At 48.6% G+C, this 22075-nt stretch overlaps 1 protein-coding gene across 1 annotated transcript in view; it reads right to left on the reverse strand.

The window, feature by feature from the left end:
• LOC147725886 (long-chain-fatty-acid--CoA ligase ACSBG2-like) overlaps nucleotides 1–22075 on the reverse strand; it is a 276579-nt gene that overhangs the window by 100251 nt on the left and 154253 nt on the right. Inside the window, exons 8-9 of the mRNA XM_086960031.1 lie at nucleotides 6534–6715; nucleotides 3703–3936 (exon numbers count right to left, since the gene is read on the reverse strand). Coding sequence (XP_086816157.1) covers nucleotides 3703–3936; nucleotides 6534–6715 — 416 coding nt within the window. The remainder of the gene's footprint in view (nucleotides 1–3702; nucleotides 3937–6533; nucleotides 6716–22075) is intronic.

Here is a 22075-nt window from a genome sequence, read left to right on the forward strand (position 1 = left end):
CTAATCTGATGAGGTGGTGATGTCTGCGGGTGGCGTCCTTGTGGGCTGCGTGGTTGTCCGGTGTGCGTTCATGGAGCCATATCTTCTCCAGTTTTCGGCATGTGCGGTAGGGAGGTCTGGAGCTCATCGGTGAACCAGGTGGCTCTCTTTCTGGCGTGGCTGTTGTAGGGTTTCTTGATCCGGGCGAGGGTGTTGGCGCAGTCGTCGATCCACTGTCTGAAGTTGCAGCCTGCGGCGTCTGGGTTGGTGGGGTCGGCGGGTGGGTTCTGGGCGAGGGTGGTGATCAGCTGGTCTTCGGTGACTTTGCTCCAGCAGCAGCGAGGCAGCTGTTGGGTGCAGTGGTGCGTGGTTGGTTTCTTGAAGGTGAAAGGGATGCAGCGGTGGTCGGTCCAGTGGAGTTCGGTGGTGTGGTCAAAGGCGACGTGGGTAGCTGTGGAGAAGACGGGGTACAGCGTGTGGCCGGCGGCGTGGGTGGGTACGGTGAGGAGTTTCCTGAGGCCAAGGTTGGGGAGGTTGTCGATCAGGGCGTCATTGTTGTTCTCGAGGTGGAAGTTCAGGTCCTCGAGGAGGATGTAGTCTGTGGAGGCGAGTGCGTGGGTGCTGGCGAGGTCGACGATGGAGTCGCTGAACTGAGCCCAGGGTCCAGGGGGTCTGTAGATGAGTGTTCCTCTGAGGGTGGTGTTGGGATCGATGTGGATCTGGAAGTGGAGGTGTTCGGGGGTGTTCAGCGTGCCGTCTGCGTGGGTGGCGACCTTGAGGTTAGACTTGTGGACGATGGCTATTCCTCCTCCGATTCCCTTGGAGCGATTCCTGCGGGTGATCTTGTAGCCATCTGGGATGGCCATGGCGATTTCGGGAGCCGAGGAGTCATTCCACCAGGTCTCAATCAGGATGGCCACGTATGGGGTTGGAGGTGTTGACCAGATCCCAGAGCTCAACGGTGTGTTTGCGTGCGGAGCGGGTGTTGAGGAGTATGCAGCGGAGGTGGTTGGATCCAGTCCTTGGAGGTTTGGTGGCTCTGTCGCAGGTGAAGCTGCAGGTGCGGCAGGAGAAGGGTCCGTGGGTCAGTTTCGGGGCGGCCTGGAAGCAGGTGTGGTTTTGGCCGGCGTTGAGTGCGTGGAGAGTGCTGGCATCGTAGTGGAGTCTGGTGTTGTGGCATTCGCGGGGTCCAGGGGTTCTGGTGCTGGGCACGGTCCAGGCACGGACGGGCGCAGATGGGCTTGCCTTAGCCGCGCCTTCGGCGTGCCAGCTGTGCGGGTCCGCTGCGCGGCTGTGCAGCGTCCGGCATATATGGGGAGGTGGGAGGTAGGAGCAGCAAGTGGGCAGGGGCGGGGCCGCAGGGGGCACAGCAGCGGGGAAACAGTGGTACAGGAAGCAAAATGGGGCACAAGGGGGGGAAACGAGTGGCACAGAGCAGAAAACGAGGCACGAAGAGGGGGAAACAGTGGTACAGAAGGCAAAATGAGGCACAAGGGGGGGACGAGTGGCACAGAGCAGAAATCGAGGCACAAAGAGGCGGAAACAGTGGTAAAGAAGGCAAAATGGGGCACAAGAGGGGGGAAATGAGTGGCACAGAGCAGAAAACGAGGCACAAGAGGGGGAGAGAGTGGCACTGAAGCAAAAAGGACGGACGACACTTAGCAGCAGCAGCATGAGCACACAGTCGGAGCTGCGTGGAAGGGGAGCGACCTACCAGGAGGGTCAGGGGTCGCTCACCTCACGGCGCAGCGTTCGGCATATATGGGGAGGTGGGAGTGAGGAGCAGCTGGGAGGTGGAAGCAGCGAGTGGACAATTAGGGGGGCAGGGCTGTAGGGGGTACAACGGAGGGGAAAACGAGTGCAACAGAAGACAAGAGGGGCACAAAAAAACGAGTGGAACAGAGGGCTGAAGGGAACAAAAAACGAGGTAAAAACGAGTGGCACAGAGGGCAGAAGGGCACAAAAACGAGTGGAACAGTGGACGGAAAGGCACAAAAAACGAGGGAAAATGGGTGGAACAGAGGGCAGAAAGGCACAAAAAACAAGGGAAAATGGGTGGAACAGAGGGCAGAAAGGCACAAAAACGAGGGGAAAATGAGTGGAACAGAGGGCAGAAAGGCACAAAAAACGAAGAAAAAACGGGTGGAACAGAGGGCAGAAAGGCACAAAAAATGAAGGAAAAACGGATGAAACAGAGGGCAGAAAGGCACAAAAAACAAGGGAAAAACGGGTGGAACAGAGGGCAGAAAGACACAAAAAACAAAGGAAAAATGGATGGAACAGAGGGCAGAAAAGGCACAAAAACGAGGGGAAAATGGGTGGAACAGAGGGCAGAAAGGCACAAAAAACGAATGAAAAACCGGTGGAACAGAGGGCAGAAAGGTACAAAAAACGAAGGAAAAACGTATGAAACAGGGCAGAAAGGCACAAAAATGCAAGAAAAACGGGTGGAACAGAGGGCAGAAAGGCACAAAAAACGAGGAAAAAACAGGTGGAACAGAGGGCAGAAAGACACAAACAACAAAGGGAAAAGTGATGGAACAGAGTGCAGAAAAGGCACAAAAACGAGGGGAAAATGGGTGGAACAGAGGGCAGAAAGGCACAAAAAACGAATGAAAAACGGGTGGAACAGAGGGCAGAAAGGCACAAAAAACGAAGGAAAAATGTATGAAACAGAGGGCAGAAAGGCACAAAAATGCAAGAAAAACGGGTGGAACAGAGGGCAGAAAGGCACAAAAAACGAGGAAAAAACAGGTGGAACAGAGGGCAGAAAGACACAAACAACAAAGGGAAAAGTGATGGAACAGAGGGCAGAAAACGAGGCACAAGAGGGGGAGACAGTGGCACCGAAGCAAAAAGGACAGAGGACACTTACCAGCGGCAGTGGCAGCGGCAGCAGGAGCACACAGTCAGAGCTGCGTGGAGGGGGAGCGACCTACCAGGAGGGTCAGGGGTCGCTCACCTCACCGCACAGCGTTCGGCATATATGGGGAGGTGGGAGGGAGGAGCAGCTGGGAGGCGGGAGCAGCGATTGGGCAGTGGGCAGTCAGGGGGGTAGGGCTGTAGGGGGCACAACAGAGGGGGAAATGAGTGCAACAGAAGACAAGAGGGGCACAAAAAACGAGTGGAACAGAGGGCAGAAAGGCACAAAAAACGAGTGGAACTGTGGGCAGAAAGGCACAAAAAACGAGGGGAAACGGGTGGAACAGAGGGCAGAAAGGCACAAAAAACGAGGGAAAAACTTATGGAACAGAGGCCAGAAAACGAGGCACAAGAGGGGGAGACAGTGGCACAGAAGCAAAAAGGACGGAGGACTCTTACCAGCGGCAGTGGCAGCGGCAGCAGGGGCACACAGTCGGAGCTGCGTGGAGTGGGAGCGACCTACCAGGAGGGTCAGGGGTTGCTCTATCGTGTGATATCTGATGCTCTATCCCATGAGAATGCAAGGCCTTGTATTGGTTGGTACAATAACAAGAAGTAAAATATAAACACAGAGCTTTAGGCATGAATCACAAGCGCTCATTTCTTGTGCATTGATAGGGTGACGAATAGATCACCAAGGCTGCGATGGAAGCCGCAGAGTGTACTGATAGGAGCCTGCTTGATCACAGTTAGTGGAGGTTCATCTTGAGGAGAACAGAACATAAGATATTGGCAGAAATGTTCTCACCGACTTTGAAAAGTCAAGTAAAGCAGAAGAAGTGATCACAGTTTGGTACTGACCTTGTCAGGTGGTAGTCACTTATCGAATGTAATGTATGGGATCCCGAGCACTCACTCATGCCAAAAATCTCAGTGATAGGAAGATTCATTCCCAGAAAATATTCCAGGGTCTCATTTGCGATGGGAGCGGCTGATGTAAAACGCTGGACACACCGATCAAGGCCCACAGCAGCTTGCATCTTTTTCAGCACTCCATAATCAGCCATGGAGTGCCCAGGGCGGACAGAGCCACTACTGTAACAGAAAGCGTAGGCTGGTTAGAATTAGAAGTAAGCATTCACGAATAGGTTGAACTTTATCTGATGCTCACTCATTAAATCCAAGCATTGGCAAATAAGTATCTAACCGAGATGTCAGGGACAGTTGTACAAGCAGTCAGGTGACCCCAGGACTAAATGTATCACCTTTTCTCAGTATGTTTTTTAGGCAAAAGTGTGTTGCATTTTGGGGGTAGTACATTCTCATTTATACGGGCTGTGGACTATAAAAAAAAGAATTGTGTTTGGTTTGTCACAGCACATCTGTGACTGGCAATACATGCAGAATGTCAGGGCCTACCAGCACACAATTGCCCCAGCTGCACAGTACCCCAGGTCTGTTCAGTGATACTTAGAAATAATCAAGTCTGTGGTCTGAATTTGCACTCTCTTTGGTGGCTGTGATCTCTGTGGCAGCTACAGGAGTGGAGTATTTTAGCAGTTCAGGAGTCTGGGACCAATGAGAGTTCAAACCTTGATCTGAGAGTGCTGCTCCAGCTTTTGGCGAGCCCTGATCTGCACCCTCTGTCCAATGCACAAAAAGACGGGCGCGGGGAAGGAAGCATGCAGCACAGGTCTAAAGGCCCTATCGCCACTCTGGCCACTGCCCCGTCTTTGGGAAAGGAAGCAAGCAGCACAGTTCTAGTGCTCCAATCTCCAGTCTATCCACTGCCCCAGGTCTTGGGGTCCAACTGCCACTCTAGCTACTGCCCCAACCTACTGGAAAGAAAACAAGCAGCGAAGGTCTAGGGATCCAACGGCTGGTCTAGCCACTGCCCCCGCCTACAGGGAAGGGAGAAAGCAGCACAGGCCTAGGTGTCCAACCGCGACTCTAGCTACTGCCCCCGCCTACTGCCCCCACATATGGGGAAGGAAGCAAGGAGTACATGTATAGGGGTCTAACCGCCAGACTAGCCACTGCTCCTGTATATTGGGAAGGAAGCAAGCAACACAGGTCTAGGGGTCCAGCCGCCATTTGGGCCACTGTCCCCCCCTATGGGGAGAGACGCAAGAAACACAGGTCTAGGGTCCAACTGCCACTCTTGCTACTGCCCCCGCATATGGGGAAGGAAGCAAGGAGTACATGTATAGGGGTCTAACCGCCAGTCTAGCCACTGCTCCTGTATATTGGGAAGGAAGCAAGCAACACAGGTCTAGGGGTCCAACCGCCATTCGGGCCACTGTCCCCCCCTATGGGGAAAGATGCAAGCTACACAGGTCTAGGGTCCAACCTCCAAGCTGGCGACTGCCCCCACCTACTGGGAAGGAAGCAAGTAGCACAGTTCTAGGGGGCCAACTGCCAGTCTAGCTACTGCCTTAGCCTATGGGGAATAAAAAGAGCAGCACAAACCCTGCATATCAACCACCACTCCAGCCACTGGCTCCACCGACTCGGAAGAAGCAAGCAGCATAGCTCTAGTGGTCCAATCACGACTCTGGCCACTGCCCCGCCTGCTGGGAAGTAAGCAAGAAGCACAGGTCTAATGGTTCAATCACCACTCTAACGGCTGCCCCTGCCTACGGGGAAGGAAGCAATCAGCACAGGTCAGGTGATCCAATCTCCACTCCAACAACTGACACTGCCTATTGGGATGAAAACAAGCAGTACAAATCCAGCAGTCCAATCACCACTCTAGAGACTGCCCCGCCTACGGGAAATGAAGCAATCAGCACAGCTCTAGTGGTGCAATCACCACTCTAACCACTGACCCCGCAGATGGGGAAGCAAACAAGCAGCACAAATCCAACGGTCCAATCACCACTCTAGCCACATGCATTCCTCCCACTCAGTCGAAAGGAAGCTCTAGGCGTATAGCACTGGGTTAAAAAATCTTAAAACATCCTTTAGCATTTTGTAAATAGCCATGTATGAATAATTTTAGTGCCTAGAAGATTTATATTGCTACACTGAACTTAAAATTACATGGGAACTAGATATAGGGCTTTTTTTGATTTACCAGTCTTTTGGACTTTGGGCCTGATTTAGATTTCAGTGGATGGGTTACTCCATCAGACGGTGACGGATATCACATCTGTTGAAATAAAAATCTCATAATATCCTATAGGATTTATATGACGGTGGATGGGCTATCTGTCATAGGTGTGACGGAGTGACCAGTCCACTCAGATATAAATCAGACCCTTTGTCACTCATATGTTTCTGACTTTTGAGACACCTCCGTATGCCTGCCTATTAACAAAGCTGCGGATTGGTGTCACTACAACGCATGCTTTTACATCGCATGCCTTTACAATGCGTTTTTTACCACGCAGCCCATTACAACGCATAATGCTTTTAGGCGCTGGATAGTGAATTATTTAATTTACTATTCCAACTCCAGTACCCGTGGATAGCAGGGAAGGTGTTGGATAGTAAATTAAATATATTCCCTATCCTAGAGCGCCCCCCCCAGCGCAATGCGTTGTAATGGTATGCGTTGTAATGGTTGCGATGTAATGGTAGTGCGTTGTAAAAAATGCGTTGTAAGTGATGTTCCCCCAAAGCTGCCCATGTATCTATGCAACAAACCCATGCAATCCCTCAAATACATATCTGTGCCTCAAGTCACATACCAACTCATATTTCTGATGTTAGTTGCCAGATTAGGATCCCTGGCTGAAGTGGTGATGGATCTCTGGATGGAAGATGGCTTTAATTTCAAATCAACTAGCGTCTCTTGAATCTTTTCCCAAATCCGTGGCACCCCAAAGAAGACAGTAGGTCGCACCTCCTTCAGTGTGTCCACCAGGGAGCCCTGCAAGTTATGGAAGCACAGTGTGAAAAGTCTGGAGTATCAGAAGATCTTACCCAGTATTGAATACCCTCACCTTTGTAGGCTTATAACTTGAATCCTGTTTAGAGCTAATGTGATGCATGGCTAGAGATGCTCTTATCTAACACTTGTTGTTTGGCGTGGGGAAATGAGCTTACATTTAGGGATGCACATCAATTAAAGCAAAAACGGAGGAATGTTGCACTGAGAAATATAATCACAAAAATAAAACAGCTTAATAGAGATGGTAGAACAAGACATTTTGGGCTTCTTTACGATGGCGGGTGCACAAAGTCCGCCCACCACCGTATCGGAATGTGAGATTGTCTGCAAGGGGTGTGGCGGTCCCGCATGTGAAATTAGGATGTTGCCGTTGCGGTGGCAACCCCTATTCCCAGCATTGTGGCGGGCGGTGCTCACAGCACCGCCCGCCACAATGCTGGGAATGCACATCGTGACAGGCACCGCACAGTGCCTGCCAGCTTGTGCATGCAAATGCAGGGGGATACCATAGGTACCCCCCATGTGCACCTCCCACTGCCCCACTTTCTGGGGGCCCGCCACGGGCCCCAAAAGGCAAAGACCACATACCTTAAAGGTTGATCTCCACAGTCATCATAACATGGATGGCGGTGTCTTGCAGACACCGCCATTGTATTAACCAAGTTTTCCGCCGGTCAACGCGTTGATCGGCTGAAAATAAGCGGACGGTCTTTCCGTCCGCCATGGATCACCCAGCCATCCTAATATGGCAGGGGGTCTCTGAAGTGTGTATGGCGGGGCTGTACTGGAGGGGGCGATCCACCTGCCATCCTAATGGGCCACTTTGTTTGCAAACATGTCCTTATTGTTTTAGTTGATACTCATAAAACCTTAAGCAAATACTTCCACATAGAGCAGAGATATATCCAAGATTCAGACAAGTCTGGTAATTTCAGTGCCACTTTTGGGGATGTCTCACATTTTTTGCATTTTATCCATTGTTTAACAGTCAACAAACGTATTCTTCAGTAGGTTGCATTATCAGATATTGATTTAGAGTCATGGTCTGTTTATTCATCAGTCCTAAACATCAATATTACAGAGAAACCCACTAAGCTCCCATTACTGGATCCGTGGATTGGTGTGTGGGATACAAGAGGGCTTTATTCTTCAATCATGTCTGGTATCCCCATAGCAATATTTAGGGATTACCATTCACTTCCCTTGGAATAGAGAATAACTGATAAAGAACCAGCACACATTTGCACACACTGATCTACCTCATGGGGCAGGTGGTAAATATGAGCAGCGCCTTTCATGAGGCCATTGTTATGGATGCTTGGGTGGGCATTGAAGGAGGGCAGGTTAGGTGAGGCGGGAACAAGCTTGTTGCTCTCTAAATTCAGGCTAAGGGTCTGATTTGGATCTCAGTGGATGGGTTACTCCCTCACAACGGCGAGAGATATCCCATCTGCTGAAATATAAATCCCATTGTGTCCTATGGGATTTATATTTCGTTGAACAGGATATCCGTCACCGTTGTAACAGAGTAACCTGTCATCCAAGTTCTAAATCAGGCCCTTAGAGTGAAGATGGAGGACAGGGAGCAGCAACCGCCTGCGGGCCCGACTTTGAGGTCAGGTTCAGATTGGCTGCCTCTGGGCCTCTGGGCCTGATTTTATTCCGTTCAAAGTTTGCAGACCCGCTAATGCTAGGTCTAGAAACACCAGTCGAGAGTGGGACTGCCACAGGCCACTTGTAAGAGGGTCTTAGTGTTTCCGAATTTTTAACTTCTGTTTTTTACATCCAAAATTAAAATGTAGAACATCCTGCTTGTAAAGGGTAAAATATTGTAAAGCTACTTTTTGTGAGCGGAAATTTGCTTCGACAGACTTTCAGCCCGAAAACTACCTGAATTGATTGAGGACTGGGAACAATGTGTGAGTAATGTTAAGCTCTATGAAGGGTATATCCAACCAAAATCATATATTGAAATAAAACAATACTAAAAGATACTGAGGCATTTTATCAACAAATAGCGATAATTATCGCTAAATGCGCTTAGTACATTTTTTTTTATCGCCACATATCGCCGGATATTATTGCTGAGATAACGTGCTATCAGCAACGTTTATCTCTAAAGCGATAAAATATCCGCCGATAGCGGCTCAATGTGTGAATATCGCTGGAAATTCTGCGATATTCAGGCATTATCGCTAATGGGGACTTAACCTGAATATCCACCTCCCATTGGATATACAGGTTAAGTCCTGGTCTGCGCAGGCGTTAGGTTCAGGCGATATTCTCGCTTAGCATGAATTTTTTGATCACTTCGCCTGCCTTGCTAATAGGCGATAGCTGTGTTAGCGACTGCTTTCAGTCGCTAACAGGTTGGGTACGCCCACTTTGCATATCATTAGCGATAAATGTCGCTGACATGAAAAGCGGGCCCCAAAACTGTAGCTATCGCCTATAAGCTGCCGCTAACTGCTGTTAGCGACAGCTTGCTAATAGGGCAATACAAATATCGCCGCTTTAGCTGGAAAAAGTCCCACTAACGCTGCGATATTGCCCTTGCTAATATGCCCCATTGTCATTAATAACCAAAGAGTTAAGAATAAAACTGTTATTTTAATTATTAATGCAATGATGAAATTATAAGGTATTAATACATAGCTTGGAAAATGTTTGTTCATTTTGGTAAACAGAATTTTTTTTACATGTGAGTTTTGTGAATAAGGGACAGGTTCCCTCCCCGAGTAGATGCCCCTTGACCTCATGTAATAAAGATATACCACCTTACCATATGGAGTTGGGAAAGCAGACAGATGGTCAACGAACCAAACCCAAACTTACCTGGAAGGAATAAATGTTAGAAGGCTGCATTGCATGCTAGAGAAACGCAGGTAGTAAAGTTGTGGGTTCAATGTACTCTGTCCTCGGAAGAAGCACACACAAGACACCTGAACTAATATTTTATAAGGTTATATTAGAAGCCAGGCTAGGGCAGTATAGATGCAAGAGTATTTAGTGAAGACTGAGGGGCATATTTACGAGCCCCTTGTGACGCCGGAGTGTCACATTTTATGTGACGCTCCGGCAGCAGCACATTACGTAAGTAGATTACGTAAAGCTACTATGCATGGCTTTGAATTGCCTCATAGAGTAAGGCAATACAGCGCAAACCGCTATGTTGCCTTACTCTGCACTCGGGAGGCATTCCATGGGTGTTCCGGTGGGTTTTCCCATGCAACACCCACGGATGTTGACTATTTGACAGAGTGTGTAATTTTGGGGACGCAACAAAACCTTGCACCGCCTGAGGTGAGGCGTAACAAGTAGAAATAACTTTATTTCTCGTTGTTCTTTGCTCTTTCTATATGTGCTGCATTTTGTCGCACACACAGAAAGAGGACACACAGAAAGAGGAAAACACCGCATAGTATTGTTTCTGTGTAGGAAGATGCCCACAAGTTTGGCGGTGTTGTCCCACTCCTGTATGGCCAAATCCGTAATCAAGCCCTAAGTCTCTGATAATAGAAGGTAACACTAAGATGTCTGTCATGAGTGAAGGGTGCAGTACCTTTGGTGCTGGCAGATTGCCCACAAGATCAGACTCTTCCTTTGTGAACCCAGCCTGTCATCAGCCAATCTCCCTAGGAACGGAGAACCGAGTCAGCTCGGCTGAAGTGAAAATGCGCACTTCACTGCTCCAGAGAGTTGAAAGCACCATCTCACAGACTACCCCGAAAAAGAAACCCTTGATTCATGATACTGTGTGAGAATAATCTCCTGGGAAAACATACTTTTATTTGGGTATATAGAAACACTCTATGCCTAACCTAAGACAATCCACAGTATATGAGCTAAAAGCAGACTCTCATAATACTTGAAGCATAAACAGCACATTGGATTGCTGCCATGCAAATACATGCACTGAAGCAAACAGCATTGGTAAATAATGATGAAGGTTGGGCCATTTTCAAATGGGGAGCAGGTGCATAATATGAGGGGCAGCTACAAATAATATGTAAAAACACATCACCCCAGAATGATAGTTAGCATTATTACTGAATGGAGTGTAAGCAAAAGCACAGCTATAAGTGTGTACACAGTGATAAATTAAGCAAGGCAAAAAGCCATATGCTTAATTTGACTATGCAGCAGGATGCTAAACCAGGTGCCTAAGCTGGTTTTACAAGCATTTGTAATGCAATAGGACTCGCATTTGTGAGAGTTAGAGCTACTGGAGTTGTAAATGACCATGGGGCATATCAGCAAGGGCTGGCGATAATTAATGCTCAGCGCTCTTATCGTGAGGATAATTATCGCCGGCCAACTCTGAATTTTATTGCGGAGATAGCGTGCTATCAGCAACGCTTATCTCCAAAGCAATAAAATTCAGAGTGCAAGCTCCCAACTGTGCAATTATCGCTGGAAATCCAGCGATAATCACACAACTTTTGGTGATAGGTTGCTGATAGGCCCTCACATACTTAGCCATAATATCCACCTTCCATAGGATATCATGGCTAAGTCAGTTTCAAAGCAGGCGTAAGGAAAGTATGGATAACACAGGTTATTGCTACTTTTCTTGTTGCTATGCTGTTTTGCATGAGGCTTGATAATAGGAGAAATGTCGCTTAGCGACATTTCTCCCGTTATCCTGGGGAGGAACGCCCACTTTGCATCTCATTAGAGATGCAAATCTGGGCGTTAAGGGAAATGGTGATAAGGCACGGTTTCACTCGATAGCGTGACCTTGCTGATAAGGCAATAAAATGATCGCCGCTTTTCGTCCGAAAACGGACGCTAAAGCAGCGATAATCTTTTATCGCCTCGTTGCTGATATGCCCCACTGTCTTTTAGCAATGGTTTTCGTTTGGAGTGAAGTGGATGCATGTGGGTGGAGTGGAATTATGTGGGTTGGATTAGAATTGTTAGTTCTGTAATTGTGTGTGGTGGAGCTGTGGAGTGAATTTGTGTAGTTGAATTATGTGGCATAGTGTGTAGTGTAATTATGTGGATAGTAATTATATGGTAATGAGTGTAGAGTGTAAATATGTGGATTGGTGTTTTGTGTTGTGGTGTGGTATGTAGTGGAGTTTAATCATGTGGCGTGTTGTGTAATTGTGTTGTTGAGTTGAATTATGTGGTTTGCTGTTCAATTATATATTTACAACAAGGGGTGGTGAGGGACAGAGTCTCTGAATTAAGCAGAAAGCTCTCACCCAGTCAAGAGATCCGGGCTAGATCCAACACCGTTTTTTAGCTCACTGCACCATCCCAGTTTCAGAACCTGGCTGTATGCAAATTAGTCTGTTCCTGTCCCAGTGCATGATGAGAACAGGGCAAACCAAACTACAAAAGCCAATTCTTACACTGGGAAGGAAACAAGCTCCCGGGGACCGGTTTCTGGCATTACAGCCGTCTTCGGCCCGGTTTGCTTGAATCCTGATGGTGCAATGAGCAAGGGACTCATGTCTGAGTATACCCTTCCACGCTTAGGGTGGACAAAAATATTTACAACAAGGGGTGGTGAGGGACAGAGTCTCTGAATTAAGTAGAAAGCTCTCACCCAGTCAAGAGATCCGGGCTAGATCCAACACCGTTTTTTAGCTCACTGCACCATCCCAGTTTCAGAACCTGGCTGTATGCAAATTAGTCTGTTCCTGTCCCAGTGCATGATGGGAACAGGGCAAACCAAACTACAAAAGCCAATTCTTACACTGGGAAGGAAACAAGCTCCCGGGGACCGGTTTCTGGCATTACAGCCGTCTTCGGCCCGGTTTGCTTGAATCCTGATGGTGCAATGAGCAAGGGACTCATGTCTGAGTATACCCTTCCACGCTTAGGGTGGACAAAAATATTTACAACAAGGGGTGGTGAGGGACAGAGTCTCTGAATTAAGCAGAAAGCTCTCACCCAGTCAAGAGATCCGGGCTAGATCCAACACCGTTTTTTAGCTCACTGCACCATCCCAGTTTCAGAACCTGGCTGTATGCAAATTAGTCTGTTCCTGTCCCAGTGCATGATGAGAACAGGGCAAACCAAACTACAAAAGCCAATTCTTACACTGGGAAGGAAACAAGCTCCCGGGGACCGGTTTCTGGCATTACAGCCGTCTTCGGCCCGGTTTGCTTGAATCCTGATGGTGCAATGAGCAAGGGACTCATGTCTGAGTATACCCTTCCACGCTTAGGGTGGACAAAAATATTTACAACAAGGGGTGGTGAGGGACAGAGTCTCTGAATTAAGCAGAAAGCTCTCACCCAGTCAAGAGATCCGAGCTAGATCCAACACCGTTTTTTAGCTCACTGCACCATCCCAGTTTCAGAACCTGGCTGTATGCAAATTAGTCTGTTCCTGTCCCAGTGCATGATGGGAACAGGGCAAACCAAACTACAAAAGCCAATTCTTACACTGGAAAGGAAACAAGCTCCCGGGGACCGGTTTCTGGCATTACAGCCGTCTTCGGCCCGGTTTGATTGAATCCTGATGGTGCAATGAGCAAGGGACTCATGTCTGAGTATACCCTTCCACGCTTAGGGTGGACAAAAATATTTACAACAAGGGGTGGTGAGGGACAGAGTCTCTGAATTAAGCAGAAAGCTCTCACCCAGGCAAGAGATCCGGGCTAGATCCAACACCGTTTTTTAGCTCACTGCACCATCCCAGTTTCAGAACCTGGCTGTATGCAAATTAGTCTGTTCCTGTCCCAGTGCATGATGAGAACAGGGCAAACCAAACTACAAAAGCCAATTCTTACACTGGGAAGGAAACAAGCTCCCGGGGACCGGTTTCTGGCATTACAGCCGTCTTCGGCCGGGTTTGCTTGAATCCTGATGGTGCACTGAGCAAGGGACTCATGTCTGAGTATACCCTTCCACGCTTAGGGTGGACAAAAATATTTACAACAAGGGGTGGTGAGGGACAGAGTCTCTGAATTAAGTAGAAAGCTCTCACCCAGTCAAGAGATCCGGGCTAGATCCAACACCGTTTTTTTAGCTCACTGCACCATCCCAGTTTCAGAACCTGGCTGTATGCAAATTAGTCTGTTCCTGTCCCAGTGCATGATGGGAACAGGGCAAACCAAACTACAAAAGCCAATTCTTACACTGGGAAGGAAACAAGCTCCCGGGGACCGGTTTCTGGCATTACAGCCGTCTTCGGCCCGGTTTGCTTGAATCCTGATGGTGCAATGAGCAAGGGACTCATGTCTGAGTATACCCTTCCACGCTTAGGGTGGACAAAAATATTTACAACAAGGGGTGGTGAGGGACAGAGTCTCTGAATTAAGCAGAAAGCTCTCACCCAGTCAAGAGATCCGGGCTAGATCCAACACCGTTTTTTAGCTCACTGCACCATCCCAGTTTCAGAACCTGGCTGTATGCAAATTAGTCTGTTCTTGTCCCAGTGCATGATGAGAACAGGGCAAACCAAACTACAAAAGCCAATTCTTACACTGGGAAGGAAACAAGCTCCCGGGGACCGGTTTCTGGCATTACAGCCGTCTTCGGCCCGGTTTGCTTGAATCCTGATGGTGCAATGAGCAAGGGACTCATGTCTGAGTATACCCTTCCACGCTTAGGGTGGACAAAAATATTTACAACAAGGGGTGGTGAGGGACAGAGTCTCTGAATTAAGCAGAAAGCTCTCACCCAGTCAAGAGATCCGAGCTAGATCCAACACCGTTTTTTAGCTCACTGCACCATCCCAGTTTCAGAACCTGGCTGTATGCAAATTAGTCTGTTCCTGTCCCAGTGCATGATGGGAACAGGGCAAACCAAACAACAAAAGCCAATTCTTACACTGGGAAGGAAACAAGCTCCCGGGGACCGGTTTCTGGCATTACAGCAGTCTTCGGCCCGGTTTGCTTGAATCCTGATGGTGCAATGAGCAAGAGACTCATGTCTGAGTATACCCTTCCACGCTTAGGGTGGACAAAAATATTTACAACAAGGGGTGGTGAGGGACAGAGTCTCTGAATTAAGCAGAAAGCTCTCACCCAGTCAAGAGATCCGGGCTAGATCCAACACCGTTTTTTAGCTCACTGCACCATCCCAGTTTCAGAACCTGACTGTATGCAAATTAGTCTGTTCCTGTCCCAGTGCATGATGGGAACAGGGCAAACCAAACTACAAAAGCCAATTCTTACACTGGGAAGGAAACAAGTTCCCGGGGACCGGTTTCTGGCATTACAGCCGTCTTCGGCCCGGTTTGCTTGAATCCTGATGGTGCAATGAGCAAGGGACTCATGTCTGAGTATACCCTTCCACGCTTAGGGTGGACAAAAATATTTACAACAAGGGGTGGTGAGGGACAGAGTCTCTGAATTAAGCAGAAAGCTCTCACCCAGTCAAGAGATCCGGGCTAGATCCAACACCGTTTTTTAGCTCACTGCACCATCCCAGTTTCAGAACCTGGCTGTATGCAAATTAGTCTGTTCCTGTCCCAGTGCATGATGGGAACAGGGCAAACCAAACTACAAAAGCCATTTCTTACACTGGGAAGGAAACAAGCTCCCGGGGACCGGTTTCTGGCATTACAGCCGTCTTCGGCCCGGTTTGCTTGAATCCTGATGGTGCAATTTATTTTATTTTATTTTAGCTGTTTTGTAGCGCGCTCATATACTACCAGAGTGTCCTGGCGCGTAAAAAGAGAAACAAGCAAGTGGCTGAGGAAAAAAGTAGAGGTCTAAATTTTCTTTTTACTATTAGTTTTTTAATAAGCCGTTCTGAAAAGATAAGTTTTAAGTGCCTTCTTAAATGTCACAAAATTTTCAGTTAATCTCAGGGAAAGGGGGAGGGTATTCCAAGTCCTAGCCGCGGTGACAGCAAGTGATTGGCCTCCTAAACGAACTCGCTGAAATCGGGGTACTCTTAAAAAGTTACAGTCAGCTGAACGCAAAGCCCGAGTAGGGACATAGCGGGTAAATCTTTCCCTCAAATAAGAAGGGCCAAGGTCATGAACTGCTTTAAAGGCTATGGTAAGAATTTTAAAGGTTATCCTCTGCACTACTGGCAACCAGTGTAGTTCCTTCATGTGAGTCCGAGTACTTTCTCTATATGGCACATTGCACAGTAGGCGAACAGTCGCATTTTGAATGATCTGAAGCCTTGCGATTAAAAAAGCCGGAGAGCCACACAGCAGAGAGTCGGCATAATCGAGCCGTGATAAAATAAGGGCCCTCGCAACCGACTCTCTTGCTGAAGACGGCAGATAAGGAAAAATCTTCCTCATGGCTTTTAGGGACCCGAAGCACACCCCAGTGAGTCTTTTTATGTGTGCTTCGAATCGCAGATCCTCTCCAAACCATACTCCCAAGTTTTTAGCAGGAATATTGACGGAGCCTGGCTGGGGAAAATCGGAAGGCCACAGAGTTTCTCTGAAGTTGGGCGAGAACTGGCCATACAGCAAGATTTCTGTTTTATCTTCATTGCACTTCAGCTTTGCTGCTGCTAACCAGTTGAACACAGCGGAGAGGCATGAACGCACAACCTCAGTGTTAGTATTCGCATCTGGCCACGTAAACAGGAGTTGCGTGTCATCCGCATACGCTATTATTTTTGCTCCCATTTGTTCAGCTAAAAAAATAAGAGGAGTGAGATATACATTAAAAAGGAGGGGGCTCAAAGTAGAGCCCTGGGGTACTCCTGTAGTAAGGGGTTTAATCGAGGATGAGTAAGGAGGAATCCAGACCTGCTGAGACCTATCTGAAAGAAAGGATTTCACCCATTCCAGTGCAGAACTCACTATGCTGATATCGGCCAGCCGTGCCAAGAGAAGTGCGTGTGGAACAGTGTCAAACGCAGCAGAGAGGTCCAATAAAATTAGGACCGCTCTGCCGCCACTGTCTAAACACCCTCTAATCGCCTCTGTAACCTCTACCAGCGCTGTCTCTGTGCTATAGGCTGCACGAAAGCCAGATTGGGCTGGATGTAACGCCCCTGAAGTTTCAACAAAGGCATTAAGCTGGGAAAATGCAAGCTTCTCGCCAATTTTAGCCATAGCTGGCAGAAGAGAAATAGGTCTGTAGTTGCTCGGCACAGCTGGGTCCGCGCCTGTTTTCTTTAGCAATGGCAAAAGCTTAGCCTGTTTCCATATTTTAGGGACAGTTGCAGTAGTAAATGATAGTCCTATTATTTGGGAGACTTCAGAAGCCACTACTTCGGCTGCTTCGGCCAGCACCCGGGCCGGGCAGACATCCCCGGGAGCACCAGATTTTAATGATTTAATTGCTGCCAGGGTATCATCGACCGAAGGGGGGATAAGTCTCTCCATGATGATGATGGGTGGAACCTTAGTTTCATTGTTATTCATCATCTCATATCCTCCTCCAACTGTTCTCAAACTTTGTTGAATGTTAGCAATTTTCGTTAGGAAGAAGGAGGAGAGCTTTTCACACCATTCGGTAGAAGGACTCATAGATACCTGCTCAGCACAGGGAGAGAGAAAGCTCTTCACTATCGAGAAAATTTCCCGACTGTTGTTATTAGCTCTCTCAATTCTTTTAGAGAAAAACTCAGTTTTTGCATGTTTAATGCTAGTATTGCAATGAGCAAGGGACTCATGTCTGAGTATACCCTTCCACGCTTAGGGTGGACAAAAATATTTACAACAAGGGGTGGTGAGGGACAGAGTCTCTGAATTAAGCAGAAAGCTCTCACCCAGTCAAGAGATCCGGGCTAGATCCAACACCGTTTTTTAGCTCACTGCACCATCCCAGTTTCAGAACCTGGCTGTATGCAAATTAGTCTGTTCCTGTCCCAGTGCATGATGGGAACAGGGCAAACCAAACAACAAAAGCCAATTCTTACACTGGGAAGGAAACAAGCTCCCGGGGACCGGTTTCTGGCATTACAGCCGTCTTCGGCCCGGTTTGCTTGAATCCTGATGGTGCAATGAGCAAGAGACTCATGTCTGAGTATACCCTTCCACGCTTAGGGTGGACAAAAATATTTACAACAAGGGGTGGTGAGGGACAGAGTCTCTGAATTAAGCAGAAAGCTCTCACCCAGTCAAGAGATCCGGGCTAGATCCAACACCGTTTTTTAGCTCACTGCACCATCCCAGTTTCAGAACCTGACTGTATGCAAATTAGTCTGTTCCTGTCCCAGTGCATGATGGGAACAGGGCAAACCAAACTACAAAAGCCAATTCTTACACTGGGAAGGAAACAAGCTCCCGGGGACCGGTTTCTGGCATTACAGCCGTCTTCGGCCCGGTTTGCTTGAATCCAACCCACCCTACCAGCTGCTGACCATCTTCCCCCCGTCAACACCCTGAACGCCTGGAACCCAATCTCCACTGAGGACACCATCCGCCTGATGAATTCCATCCACTCTGGATCCCCCACGGACCCATGCCCTCACCACATCTTCAACAAAGCAGACTCCGTCATAGCACCTCACCTCCGAGACGTCATCAACTGCTCCTTCAACTCCGCTACCTTCCCAGAAGATTGGAAACACGCTGAACTCACCGCCCTTCTGAAAAAACCAACAGCAGACCCCGCCGAACTCAAAAACTACCGCCCCATCTCGCTTCTTCCATTCCCGGCCAAAGTCATAGAGAAAGCTGTCAACAACCAGCTCGCCGCCTTCCTCGAAGCCAACAAATCACTCGACCCCTCACAATCTGGCTTCCGAGCCAAACACAGCACTGAGACCGCCCTCATCGCAGCAACAGACGACATTCGAACTCTACTGGACAATGGAGACACAGTCGCCCTCATCCTCCTCGACCTCTCTGCAGCCTTCGACACAGTCTGCCACAGCACCCTTTTACAACGCCTCAGAAACATCGGAATCCAAGGAAAGGCACTGGAATGGATCACCTCGTTCCTCACCGGAAGAACCCAGAGAGTCCGCCTCCCACCATTCAAGTCCGAGGCCTCTGAAATCATCTGCGGCGTACCACAAGGATCCTCACTCAGTCCCACCCTCTTCAACGTATACATGAGCCCCCTCGCAGCCATCGCCCGCCAACACAACCTCAACATCATCTCGTACGCGGATGACACTCAACTGATCCTTTCTCTCACCAAGGACCCCAGCACCGCTAAAACTAACCTACACGAAGGAATGAAAGAAGTCGCCGAATGGATGAAACAAAGCCGTCTGAAACTGAACTCAGACAAAACAGAAGTCCTCATCTTAGGTAAATCCCCCTCTGCATGGGACGACTCCTGGTGGCCGGAAGCCCTCGGAAATGCACCCATCCCGACAGACCACGCACGGAACCTTGGCGTCATCCTGGATTCTTCACTCTCAATGAACAGACAAGTCAGCGCCGTATCCTCTTCCTGCTTTAACATTCTTCGCATGCTCAGAAAAACATTTCGCTGGATCCCCTCCGAAACAAGGAAAACAATCACCCATGCTCTAGTCACGAGCCGACTGGACTACGGAAACACCCTCTACGCAGGTACCACCGCCAAAATCCAGAAGAAACTACAACGAATCCAAAACGCCTCAGCCAGGCTCATATTAGACATCCCACGCAACGAACACATCTCTGGTCACCTTAAAGACCTCCACTGGCTACCCGTCAATAAGAGGATCACTTTCCGACTGCTTACCCACGCACACAAATCACTCTACGACATCGGACCAGATTGCCTCAACTCTCGACTGTCCTTCTACACCCCCTCCCGCCAACTTCGCTCTTCCAACCAAGCCTTCGCCACTGTTCCTCGCATCAACAAGACCACCATGGGAGGCAGATCCTTCTCATACCTGGCTGCCAAAACATGGAACTCACTCCCCGCTTACCATCGCCTCACCCAGAACCACCTAGCGTTCAGAAAGCAGCTTAAAACGTGGATTTTTGACAAATAATCCACCTCCCCTTCCTAAGCGCCTTGAAACCCTCTGGGTATGTAGTGCGCTATATAAATGTTTTGACTTGACTTGACTTGACTTGATGGTGCAATGAGCAAGGGACTCATGTCTGAGTATACCCTTCCACGCTTAGGGTGGACAAAAATATTTACAACAAGGGGTGGTGAGGGACAGAGTCTCTGAATTAAGCAGAAAGCTCTCACCCAGTCAAGAGATCCGGGCTAGATCCAACACCGTTTTTTAGCTCACTGCACCATCCCAGTTTCAGAACCTGGCTGTATGCAAATTAGTCTGTTCCTGTCCCAGTGCATGATGGGAACAGGGCAAACCAAACTACAAAAGCCAATTCTTACACTGGGAAGGAAACAAGCTCCGGGGGACCGGTTTCTGGCATTACAGCCGTCTTCAGCCCGGTTTGCTTGAATCCTGATGGTGCAATGAGCAAGGGACTCATGTCTGAGTATACCCTTCCACGCTTAGGGTGGACAAAAATATTTACAACAAGGTGTGGTGAGGGACAGAGTCTCTGAATTAAGCAGAAAGCTCTCACCCAGTCAAGAGATCCGGGCTAGATCCAACACAGTTTTTTAGCTCACTGCACCATCCCAGTTTCAGAACCTGGCTGTATGCAAATTAGTCTGTTCCTGTCCCAGTGCATGATGGGAACAGGGCAAACCAAACTACAAAAGCCAATTCTTACACTGGGAAGGAAACAAACTCCCGGGGACCGGTTTCTGGCATTACAGCCGTCTTCGGCCCGGTTTGCTTGAATCCTGATGGTGCAATGAGCAAGGGACTCATGTCTGAGTATACCCTTCCACGCTTAGGGTGGACAAAAATATTTACAACAAGGGGTGGTGAGGGACAGAGTCTCTGAATTAAGCAGAAAGCTCTCACCCAGTCAAGAGATCCGGGCTAGATCCAACACAGTTTTTTAGCTCACTGCACCATCCCAGTTTCAGAACCTGGCTGTATGCAAATTAGTCTGTTCCTGTCCCAGTGCATGATGGGAACAGGGCAAACCAAACTACAAAAGCCAATTCTTACACTGGGAAGGAAACAAACTCCCGGGGACCGGTTTCTGGCATTACAGCCGTCTTCGGCACAGTTTGCTTGAATCCTGATGGTGCAATGAGCAAGGGTCTCACATCTGAGTATACCCTTCCACGCTTAGGGTGGACAAAAATATTTACAACAAGGTGTGGTGAGGGACAGAGTCTCTGAATTAAGTAGAAAGCTCTCACCCAGTCAAGAGATCCGGGCTAGATCCAACACAGTTTTTTAGCTCACTGCACCATCCCAGTTTCAGAACCTGGCTGTATGCAAATTAGTCTGTTCCTGTCCCAGTGCATGATGGGAACAGGGCAAACCAAACTACAAAAGCCAATTCTTACACTGGGAAGGAAACAAACTCCCGGGGACCAGTTTCTGGCATTACAGCCGTCTTCGGCCCGGTTTGCTTGAATCCTGATGGTGCAATGAGCAAGGGACTCATGTCTGAGTATACCCTTCCACGCTTAGGGTGGACAAAAATATTTACAACAAGGGGTGGTGAGGGACAGAGTCTCTGAATTAAGCAGAAAGCTCTCACCCAGTCAAGAGATCCGGGCTAGATCCAACACAGTTTTTTAGCTCACTGCACCATCCCAGTTTCAGAACCTGGCTGTATGCAAATTAGTCTGTTCCTGTCCCAGTGCATGATGGGAACAGGGCAAACCAAACTACAAAAGCCAATTCTTACACTGGGAAGGAAACAAGCTCCCGGGGACCGGTTTCTGGCATTACAGCCGTCTTCGGCCCGGTTTGCTTGAATCCTGATGGTGCAATGAGCAAGGGACTCATGTCTGAGTATACCCTTCCACGCTTAGGGTGGACAAAAATATTTACAACAAGGGGTGGTGAGGGACAGAGTCTCTGAATTAAGCAGAAAGCTCTCACCCAGTCAAGAGATCCGGGCTAGATCCAACACCGTTTTTTATCTCACTGCACCATCCCAGTTTCAGAACCTGGCTGTATGCAAATTAGTCTGTTCCTGTCCCAGTGCATGATGGGAACAGGGCAAACCAAACTACAAAAGCCAATTCTTACACTGGGAAGGAAACAAGCTCCCGGGGACCGGTTTCTGGCATTACAGCCGTCTTCGGCCCGGTTTGCTTGAATCCTGATGGTGCAATGAGCAAGGGACTCATGTCTGAGTATACCCTTCCACGCTTAGGGTGGACAAAAATATTTACAACAAGGGGTGGTGAGGGACAGAGTCTCTGAATTAAGCAGAAAGCTCTCACCCAGTCAAGAGATCCGGGCTAGATCCAACACCGTTTTTTAGCTCACTGCACCATCCCAGTTTCAGAACCTGGCTGTATGCAAATTAGTCTGTTCCTGTCCCAGTGCATGATGGGAACAGGGCAAACCAAACTACAAAAGCCAATTCTTACACTGGGAAGGAAACAAGCTCCCGGGGACCGGTTTCTGGCATTACAGCCGTCTTCGGCCCGGTTTGCTTGAATCCTGATGG

This window comes from Lissotriton vulgaris, chromosome 3_1, assembly GCF_964263255.1.
Source record: "Lissotriton vulgaris chromosome 3_1, aLisVul1.2, whole genome shotgun sequence".
Lineage (NCBI taxonomy): Eukaryota > Metazoa > Chordata > Amphibia > Caudata > Salamandridae > Lissotriton > Lissotriton vulgaris.